Genomic DNA, 11,541 nt, shown 5'->3' on the forward strand with positions numbered 1-11,541 from the left:
GTGAGACATTCAGCTTTCTTACGAGTGGTCGATGATGCAATTACCTTAAGGGGTTATCGAGAAATCCACAATAAACTGAAAAGAGTGAAAAAGAAACGTCGTTTCTCTGTTTTTTCAATTTCTACAGCTCATAGCAGGCGACTCGATGACAGTACCAAGAAGCCAATAGGCTCGTTGGAAAGCTGAGACATTCAGCTTTCTTACGAGTGGTCGATGATGCAATTATCTTAAGGGGTTGTCGAGAAATTCCGAAAACACTAAAAAAAACGAGAAAACCGTCATTTCTCTGTTATGTATAAGACGTTAAGTATGTGTTTTTTTTTCAATTTCTGCAGCTCATAGCAGGCGACTCGATGATAGCTAAAAGCTATATGTAGGCGCGTTGAAAAGGTGAGGAGACATTCAGCTTTCATATGAGTGGTCGTTGATGCAATTATCTTTAGGGCTTGTGGAGAAATTCACGATAGACTGCAAAAAGTGAAAAAAACGAAAATCGTCCTAGTATATGATTCTCGAAAATGCCAGAAAATTGGGATTTGCGCTAGGAGACTATGAGTAGCGACGAGGTATATGAGCTCCTAGTATCGATCGTTACTGATTGGTTGTAATTTGAAATTTACGTTTGTGAAATACCAATATTTGTTAATTTGAACACTATGGAGACTGGCAAAATGGTGTGCAGACGAATTTGCGTAGTTGTGGAGTAGGATTTAAACAAATTTATATCATACTCAAATAAAAAGACAACATCATTGATTTATATTATTTATATTTAAAGTAGTGGGTAAATATCACAATATAATTCTTAAATAAAACAATACTCTATTAAATACGCTACATATTCAGTCAAAAATAATGTATACTTTCTGTAAAAAATTCTATACATTTGTAACGTTAGGAAATAAATTTAAATAATACTATTTATATAAAGCTCTGCACCTCATTCCCCATTCTTTTACTTGAATTGATACTTGACAACAACAGTACAAACAGAATAGGAGAATGAAATTTTCACTGAAATTCCCTGCAACATAATAGTTATGTTAGTTATTTTTTTTTTTCATTAATATAATTAATAATTTACCTGTGAATAGTTTTTCAAAAAAAATGTTTCCAATAGATGTGCCAGCAAAAAAGTAAAAATTACTTATTGCTGAAATTGCTAGTAGAATGGAAGCCAAACTAGAAGTAAGTCTCCTTTCCATATTGGGATGTTTTGAGCCAAAATTGAAGAAGCATTTTTTGTACAATTCCTTACAAATCATTTCCACTGAGATTCCCATGAAGTTTAATACTGTCCATATTAAAATATAATTTTGTGTTCCATGCCAAACATACACAAATGTGAAACAAAGACCACTAGAGAATAATTTGTTGATGTATGATTGACTGTATTGTGTTGGTATGTATATATACCTAAAATATGCTGATTAAATAATTTGTCATTAATGGTATTTTGTACTATTACTTCACTAAGAATTTATAAAGTCCCACGTCAAAGTACTTCCACATATCAGAATATAAATGAATGCGTCCTATGCATTTTGGCAGATGTGGTACAGTAACACCTTCAAATTCTGCAAAACTTGTGCTAAGTCCATATAAAATAACATATTTCAAGTGGAAGAATTGTCCCATGGCATAACCATATCCATAAATAGCCCATGGTTGGAATGTCTTTATGTGCTAAAAAAATAAGAATTATTTAAATTTTAATACACTTAGCAAAAATCACTCACCTCAACTTGATATGATATTGCATTAATGTAAATGTAATGTAAGCAATACTCAGTGAAAATAAACCAAAATAATACTCTCAACAAGTTTAAAAATAATTTTGTTGTACGACTAGTTAAATTTCTAAAATTATTCTTAGACTTAAAATCATTGTATCCTACGAAAGGTCCACAAAACAATGTTGGCAAATAAAAGACAAAATTAATGAAATCAAAAAATGTTATTTTATCATTCACTTCCATTTTAATCTTATCTATGTAAAAGCTCAGACATCGAAGATTAATCCAAAATACAGCAATAATTGATGTTATATGCAGTTCTTCGGTTATGCCAACATATTGTAAAGTCTTGTTATCCACAAATTTGTATATAGTTATTATCAACAGGCATAAGCCACAACATATCCAAATCAATGTTATATTTTTAAATTTGCTAAATAGTTGGAACACAAAAGGTTGCAAGACTAACAATAAAAATACAGCAACATTTGTGTAATACAGCAGGAACATGAAAGACAAAACAAGTTGAACAATATGTTTGATCTTTTCTCTCTTTAAGTACTCTGTCATTGCTGAATGTACAATTAGCCATGGAAACAGTTCTTTCAATAACTGACAAATTGTTTCCCATTCAACATCCGAGACATCTCTTCTTCTGTTTATTACTGTCCAGCCATTTTTAAAATCTCCATACACATCCTCGTAGTGTTTAAAATAATCTGAAGAAATAAGGTTAATAATTGAAATAACAACTGTTGCACTTACTATAATTTACCTTCAGTGGCTAAGTAAAAATTATATATCGAATATAAAACCGCACTTATCCAAATAACGAAATAAATACCCGTTTCGTAAACATTTGGAAGACGTTGAACCTTTTTTATTATTGCCATCACTACATAATACAAACTTCCACAACTATCTCAAACTAACTATTGTTGAGGTACTGCCGCCTCCAAAGCAGTTATTCCAAATATATGGAGTATAGGCAACCAAATATACTAAAGATAAACAAATTAGTATAGAGTAACTCAAGAAGATGTCGCTGTTAGTTAAAGTAACTATACTTTTCAAAGTAAAGTTATCATTAATTATTCTTATTTATAGATTATATATATGAAGATTGTTACCTTGAGACAATATTTTTGGAAAAAATTTCTACACTCATTAATCTTTTTTTTCCTCCTGCTTCTTCAATCTAGGAAGAGCTTCTACGTCCTGTCGACGCATTACGCCAATCGCAAAATAATTAATAAATCATTAGGTTTATCTCTGATATAGATTTGTACTTGTAAAGTACAGTGAAACCTCGCTTAACAAGTTTAATGCGTTCCAAATTTCCGGATTTTTACTCGTATAGTGAAACATATTCAAAAATACACATAACATGTGTACACAAGTTTTCAAAATGATGTAACAGGCGCGCAATCCGGGACTTCTCTTCTCATCGTCACTCGTTATGCGACGTTTCGCTCATTAAGCAAGTAACATGTCACATTCTTTCTTCCATTGAAGAAGGAGAAAAATCATGAACATTATTGCGAAATTTAGTACTCGCAAGTACTGAAAATGTAAAATAACTATAGATTTAAAATCCATATCAAAAATTACACAGTGCGGTTTTGATTTATGTGGATATAAATTATAATTGTGTGCTTTTTATTTTTATGCCTTTTTCAAGTACTCTATTAGTCCGGAATATTAGCAAAACCGCACTATGCGAAAGAATGCTGTATTTGTTTTCCTTGATTAATTTAATACATATTATATGTGTTTTTATTAAAATTATTAAAATCTCTGTACTTATTATTATATATGTCTTATTCTTGTTACGTACCTGAGTAAATTCTGCAATACATATATTATTTTTCTAATAAATTAAAATTATTCAATTGTGACATCTTATATACTAAATATGTACAAATATCAAACTAAGTTTTTTTTCCAAAATATCAGAAAAAATCGGCATTTATTTCTTGGATTTGATGAAGAAGTGTATTCATCTATTATGACCAATTTTACGTTTCATCAGAACTTCTTTTCAATCATCTGATGAACTATAAAATTGGTAAAAATAGAGAACAATAAAATCCATAGAGCAATTACCAAATAAATAATCCACCTGCAATATTAAAAGCAGATACTAAAATTCATGATTTTGTTGTCAACAATTAATATTATATAATTTGTTACAAAAAAAAATAAGTGTACTTACCAGTACTTGTAGTAATTTTGTAGTAATTATATAAGTAAATGGGTTACCATGAATCTATTATAATACCCATAACTTAACGATTTGTTAAAAACGAAATTAAAAAAAATAAATAAATAAAAGGATACAAGGAATTACAACATTATATATGTAAATGATTGTAACAATTAAGTAATCATTGTTGTAAGGTTTCTTAAAAACGTGTACTAAATATGTATTTACTTCTTTCAAGAAAAGTGCAACATACTTCCAAATGATATATTTGTTTTCAATCCACGTTTGAAAGATACTACTCAGTGATATGTTTTAGTAACTTTCATACTATTAAGAAAATGTACCTACTCGGGATTGAATAATAGTAATGGTACATTTTGGTGTAATTAGTGCTAATTAAAATAACTCACCTAAGTTGTAATATCCTTATGGAAACACTTGACTAATTTGCAGTTAATAAGATATAAACATTTGAATAATGGTACAGTTTAGTATAAATATTTGAAAAAAAAACTATATATAGGGCTATACTTATCATACTTATATACTTATCTTTGTGAATACAAATTTTCAGGAAAAATTTAAATAAAAAAATAACGCCTAATACTTAAATCAACTGAAAATACTCACTAATTGAAGATATACTCACCTGAGTAAAGTCTTTCAATTCCCATGAGATCTTGCTTCCATTTCCCAGTTATCCTTTCATCATATTATATGAACTTTGAAGTTAGATAATCCCACAAAGATTTCTACAAATAAAAAAAATCTGTCTTGTACTACGAAGAATCTGCAAATAATATCAATAATTAATTAGAAAAATCAGTGACTCAGGGTTATACTTATCTTCGTGATCATAATCCCAATTTGTACATGTATATTCAAAGTCTCATTTGATATAAATCTAAAAAAAATCATTATTCAATATATAAATGTAACTTTTCGTGAAGTAATCTTACATTCTTTTTTGTTACTTCTAAAATATGAGCATCGTCCAATAATCTGTTTCCTTGTATTTCCCATAATAGATGACATTATTTGTGTAAAATCTGAAAAAATACACATAAGTATATATTTATTTAAAAAAATAAGTATAATAATTACCAAATATTCTCTTCTTCAATTCTATAAAAAAAAAATCTAATAAATTAAAATAACAAATCAATAATACACACAGATTTTTAGGGAATATTGTTATTACATTCATAAACATAAATTTATTAATTATAAATAATTTTATACAAAAATTGGATTGAATAAAATCGTTACATTTCAGTCTTATAATATGAACTCATAAAAATGATTCATTTTTTTTTTGATAAATATTTAATATACACAATATATACATAATATAATATCATTTTAATGACAATATATACACAGAATATAATGAATGAGTCAAACAAAAATATATTTTTGTCTATATTTAAATTTGTCTCTACTCTTTTATAAAACCACAAAATAAAATTACAATTTAGTTATACCAAATTTATAGAATCCAGAATCAATAAGTTAAAAAAAAATAAATAGAAATATCTTATGGGAATTGCATTTGACTACTTTTATATGTTAGGGGAGTCATATTTTTTTTTGTAGGAAGATTATTAATTTAGTGGTAAATAAATAAAAACACGTATATAATGAAGATCATACCGACGATAATGAAATAATGCCATGCGTCCACTGAGAGGCTTTGCTCCTTTATCAAGAAGCTATTCATTTCGTCAAAAACAGAAGTGTTCCACTCCTGTTTTTCGCACATTAAGTTTTCCAGTTTGGCCTGTAATTTATAAATTTGTTAGTATCAGATACAACATTGCTTTACTTTATAAGCATTGTAGATACAACATGGCTTTACTTTATAAGCATTTTAGCTAGTATTCATACATTGCTGTGGTTTCATCCATCTGGACTGTCTTAGCGTTCAAAGTTGAAAAATAAAAAATTAAATCTCTAAAAAGCAATGTTTTTACATTTTAATGCTTTTCTCGGAAACTATAATAGATTGAATTGATTCGAAAGATGCATATTAAAGCTGAATGTTTTGGAAATGTAGCTGCGGATGAAGAAATGAAAAATTAAGGCTGTGTTTTCACATTTTAGTGATTTTCTCAAAAACTATAATAGATTAAATTTTCAATGAATAATTGATAGAATATTCAAATTAATGTACTTACTGCTTGGAAGAACTTGAATACTTGAAGATTTTTGATGTAACGAGCTGCAACTGGAAACGTAAATCAATTATATTTGACCTAGTCATCACTCAATGCATCATGGGAAAATATTATAATTACTGCATCTTATTTCAATTCAATGTTTACTACTTATTACTAAAAATTATTTTTACTATAGTTAATAATATAGTATAGTAATATGTAATGCATGTGCTATTATATCTAATTATCTTGCAATACCTGTGAATATCAAGAAACACAAACAATCACTAATAAATCTTTACCTTGCGCAACTGTCACAATACACTTGAATAGAGCCGATCGGTTTGCAACGAACTGAATATAGTTGAAAAAATAGTAGGAAACTTGACGATTGTAACTTTTCAAAATTTGCTTACATAATTTTATGAAAATACAGCAAAAACAAGATATTATTGATAAAAACAACATATGCAATACTTTGTTTATCTATGAAACTATTCAAATACTTTGGCGGATACGCCGGGTATATTTGAGTTTTTACCTCGTATTTACATAAAACAAACTAAAGAATAAATACATTATATAATAAGTTTCTTATATTATTCGCATTATATATTATGTTTACTTACCAATAAAATACATAAACCATATTTTTATTTTCACATTTCTATGCAATACAAATATATGCCACATCACAAAAAAGAAATTCAAATACACCAATATAATATAAATTGTAACATAAACTCTGAAAAGAAATAAATATAATAATAATTCTATATAAATTTAAATAAAAACAAATAAATTATATAAAAGTACCCAAGGTTATGATAGAATCAATATAAATGAAACTATATTCAGTTCACTATAATTTAGCTATGTTCATTGAAATCATTGCATTTTGTTAAATTTGTAAGATTATAATCAATGTTTTTGGGTGACGTGGCAAATAGTTGGTAAAATACTACCAACTGTAATAACAAAATCAAGGTATTGATTTTATGTTGCAAAACAAAAATGAAAACTTTCATGACATTGAATAAAGTCAGATTTACATTGTACTAATTGCCAAAATTGTAGCTGTATTGATTTTATTATACAGAATATTAATTATTTTGTATTTCAAAGAACATAGAGATTCGTGCGTTTATTTCTCTTTTATAATTTGTTCTCTGTAATTTTATTGCAAATGTGGTTACTATTTTATTTAATTATAGTACAAGTACACAATATTACATTTTTAAAGTTAGTAACAAGAAAAAATATAAAAATCGGTTAATTGAACTTTTCTCTAATACTACTACTACTTTTTAGTATGTAATATTTTTCATGGGGGTAAATGGTAAATTCATAAAATTAGAAAATTAATTTTTCTGACTCGACACATATTACGATTTTCATTATAGCGATTTCTTTTTTGTCAAATTTTGTTAAATTTATAATAATGTAATATTTTGTCAATGTCATTTGTGTTATTAATTAAATAATTTTAAAAAATTACCAATTTATTAATTTAACATATTTATTGGCAACACTTATGACCAAACGGCAATGAACTGATGTCTTTCTGTCCAAAATTACCGGTATTTATAGTCAAAATTTACCGGTAATCATATTAACACTCAAACAGAAAAACCAAAGCTCTTTAGCCAAATAATAATTATTTATGTAGAATTATTGTTTTTTGCTATTAATATTTTTTTAATGAAAATTTATATTTTCTGGCCAATAAATTATTTTCATATTCACAATAATATTGTTTAATTATAACTTGACAGCAAATTGATTTAATGTCATTTTTGTGATAGATTTAATAAAATATATTTTAAACAAAAAAATAATTAATTTGTTAATTAATTAATTAGCAAAAACCAATAATACATAAATAATTTTTATATTTGGTTTATATCAGGATTCTGGCGATTTAGGTTGGGAACTGATTGTTGTCGCTATCACTTCCCAATCTAAATGGCACGTTTCAACGGTGCTCTTGCCACGAACTTAGCTGCTGTCTGAATATATGTATGAAAACTTGACAAAAAAATATATATTTTTTCTCGCAGATTATAAATAATTAATTTATTTATTTATTATATAAGGTATATTATATATAATTTATTTATTATATAAGCGCTAAAAAATTTGATATTTTTTCCAATTTAAAAAAATGGTGTAAGCGCCGGGTATATCTAACATTATTATTAAATAGTTGGTAATCCTGGTATAGAAATCATTGATCGTATTCTGCGATTGTAATAATATAAATAACTGAAATGAATATAGCTAAATAACTTTTGAATTAATTATATATTATTAATAGTGGATGCGCCGGGTATTTTTCTTAAAATCTTAATTTTTATATTTGTTATGATGAAATTTTAAATGTAAGAAATATATTATTGTATGAGAATATTATATTATAAACAATATTATGACAAAAATATATTACCAACCAAACAGATACATTAGAATATTGATTTTGTACGTAATTCCAAGAAAACAAGTTGCACATATATTAATTTATAGAAAAGTACAAAATAATTTACATTAGTTAATATGCTTTTTTTATTTCAATATTATTTGGAACAATTATTCAATTAAAAAAATAATTTAGACAACAAAATAAAAAGCATTTTGAACATTTGAAAACTTTAATCAAAATTATATCTTTTCTTTTAAATATTTTTTAAGAAAAATAATTAGGTGGAAAGAAGCTATATAATTATTGTTACATATAATTAAATTAACTTTATTATACACGTAATTAGTAATAATAATATTTATTGAATAAATGAAAATACTTGTTATAAGGATGCACAGGTTTGAGGTATAACAAATAAATAAATAAAAGACAACATATTAATTATTTTTGGGAATTTTTTATTCATTTCATATTAGTTACATTGCGTTGGATTTTATATTTTTATAGGGTACAACATCGATAAAATTTACTTATATTTATATATAGACATAGATGTATATAAATATTCAATTGAGTATATTTATATATATTTATGTATATAATTCAGTCACAACAATATTACATAAAGATACATTCATTTAGGATAGTTGATAAGTATGAATTTTGTGTAGTTTTGTGCCATTTGTTTGGTCTTTACTCTTTCTGATCTTACCAATAGCAGGTGTTATAGTATTTTTATTTGTTAAATAGATTCCAAAAATAGTATTCAATAGACATAATAGAATGTTTTGGCCAGAAGTCTTACAAAGTGTTTTAACTGATATAACAGCAGTTTGTTGAAAAAATAAATATATTAAAGAAAATCCAAAAAAATGAGCCTTACATTAATAATACTGCAATTATATAAATTAGTTTTTTTTTTATGTGAGACAGGTTTTTTTTTGCATATTAAGGTTAAAAACACTGATTTTATTTATTTGAATGAATCATTGATGTATTTCTTTTTTTTTATTTTTGAGTATATATGCAATATTTTGGAAGTTATTTAATGATTCATTCAATTTCATTGCTACAAACGAACATTGAATATTTCCATATATTTTAGTTGATTGCAATGAAACCCTTAATATAAATTTCTGTTTTAGGCCTTGATTCGATCGTGTGAACGGGGTTTCACTACAATTAACTAAATTTATCTAAATAGACATTGACACAACAACTGGGATTTAAAAGCGGTGGGTGTGGACATTTACCTGTAACTTAATTATTTAAATACGGTTAGGGAATTGGCTTCTTCTGCGGCGCTCCAGCTGGAAGTTGTAGCGCTGGAAGCGAATTCCACTCGGCCAGAACGTCAAAGCCTGCATGGCACTGTCGTAGAAGCGTGGAACGCCTACCTTGAATGAAGACTGAGTCTTGCAGCGGATGGACAATTTCTCGACTCTTGCAATGACGCCGTTCATCTTTTCCTTCAAGAAGGCCTCGATGCTCAGAGGTGAGGTGTCTAAGGCGACGTTACCCAAGTACCACCAAGACAAATCTAACTCAGTTGGCTGCATGTAGTGCTTTGTCGGTCCAATGATTATGCTGTTTGGATGGTTACGAGTTCTGTAGATGGTCGATGCCGAATGACCAACATCGAACACGATCTCTGCAACAGTGTTGGCGGTATTCTCCGAAATCCCTGTGGCGTTTTCCTCCACCTGGCTGCTCAATATGTCCATAGCCTTGGCTTCCTCACCGGAGCTGTACGAAGTGGCGCTCGATGTTGGTCTATAGGGGTTGCGAGTTGCAGTGGACATCAAGAGAGCATCCGTCATAGGCTCCAGTTGAACATTCTCTTCGAGCATTTTTATCTTCAAGCTCAACAAGATGACGTGATCCTCAAGCTGGGCGTTCTTCGAGTCCTTCTCCTCGATCAACTTGACCTTCTCTCGGAGCAGCTGCCTCAGCAGCCTTATCTCTTGAAATAGATGCTCGTTGTTGACAGGTAGATAGATGACCTCTGGACGTCTTTGGAAGCTCATCCAACCGAAATCCGCCTCAAATCTTTGGGTGCACATGTGCTTCCTCAAGCAATCCCGATGGAAACTTCTATTGCACCTGAAGCAGGTCGTGTTGCAAAACACAGATTGACTGCACTCTACGCACGCAGGATGTTCAACGGGCACACCTGCAGCAGTAGCCATTTTGTATGTCAAAAATGCACAATAATGCAGAAGCTAATTCCCGGATGCGAAACGAGCTTCAACGAGTCGAAATTTATTTGACAACTTCCTGTTTACTACATTTAAATACACAGTGACAGACCGCGCAGGTCATTCGTCGAAATCTGTCTACCTGCACCCACATACAGGTTCGAATCCTGGCTAGACCAAAAATAAATAAAGAAAAATCGACTGCAGATGTCAAGGGTAAAACTCAAAGATCAGAAATCCTGTACAAGGGTTAATCATTAGAGAAACGCATAAATTACAGTTTTTTCAATGGACAGTTTCAATATACTTTATTAAAATAAATAATACCATTTATAATGATCACATAAATAGGAACGTAAACATAGTGAAATCTCCTTGTAAATCCTTTTAGTATTTCTGTTTGAAATGAAAGCTAAAATTCCCTTGAAGGGAAACAAATCACCAGCAAACATAGTAATCGAAAAAACATATGTTGTAATATTTTGAAACTGGACATAACTTTTTCAACGACAATAAGTTTGCTTCGATATAGACGAACATTTCAACATTGACACTAATTGATTTATATAATACACAAATATTATTTCGCGTATTATATAATTGTTAAGAAGTAATCGCTCTGTTAACCCATTAGTGATTGTTCAAATTTAGTAAAAATATGGCTTTTTTATCAAGATTATGTTCAATTACAATTATGTCCCATATAAGGGACGAAATCACTGATGGGCCAAACAGAGCCAAGGAAAGTGGACTTCGCATTATTTACTTCACATTAATTTGCTTGCCGTTAAATCCAGTTTCCTTAAAGTACAGAAGGACAGCA

General features: G+C 28.6%; 1 protein-coding gene and 1 long non-coding RNA gene across 2 annotated transcripts; both read right to left on the reverse strand.

Moving 5' to 3' along the window:
• Positions 1-789: 789 nt before the first annotated feature.
• LOC108563623 (protein-cysteine N-palmitoyltransferase Rasp) lies at positions 790-2,691 on the reverse strand. The gene is made up of 5 exons (XM_017922357.1): positions 2,512-2,691; positions 1,740-2,455; positions 1,469-1,686; positions 1,085-1,416; positions 790-1,024 (listed from the first exon to the last, which is right to left on the reverse strand). The coding sequence occupies exons 1-5, from the start codon at positions 2,627-2,629 to the stop codon at positions 918-920; spliced, it is 1,491 nt and encodes a 496-aa protein (XP_017777846.1). The 5' UTR covers positions 2,630-2,691; the 3' UTR covers positions 790-917.
• Positions 2,692-5,465: 2,774 nt separating this feature from the next.
• Positions 5,466-6,442, reverse strand: LOC108563625. The gene is made up of 3 exons (XR_001891100.1): positions 6,360-6,442; positions 6,120-6,169; positions 5,466-5,722 (listed from the first exon to the last, which is right to left on the reverse strand). It is a non-coding gene; the product is annotated as an uncharacterized LOC108563625 (long non-coding RNA).
• Between the last annotated feature and the right edge of the window lie 5,099 nt (positions 6,443-11,541).

This window comes from Nicrophorus vespilloides, unplaced genomic scaffold, assembly GCF_001412225.1.
Source record: "Nicrophorus vespilloides isolate i.1.1-1 unplaced genomic scaffold, Nicve_v1.0, whole genome shotgun sequence".
In the NCBI taxonomy this organism is placed as follows: domain Eukaryota; kingdom Metazoa; phylum Arthropoda; class Insecta; order Coleoptera; family Silphidae; genus Nicrophorus; species Nicrophorus vespilloides.

Bases quoted from the DNA above. Each gene is read 5' to 3' on its own strand.
- LOC108563623 (XM_017922357.1), bottom strand. From the start codon at position 2,629: ATGGCAATAATAAAAAAGGTTCAACGTCTTCCAAATGTTTACGAAACG. The intron at 2,456-2,511 runs GTAAATTATAGT...TTATTTCTTCAG, and splicing joins TTTTTACTTAGCCACTGAAG to ATTATTTTAAACACTACGAG. The intron at 1,417-1,468 runs GTAATAGTACAA...AGCATATTTTAG, and splicing joins CTTTATAAATTCTTAGTGAA to GTATATATACATACCAACAC.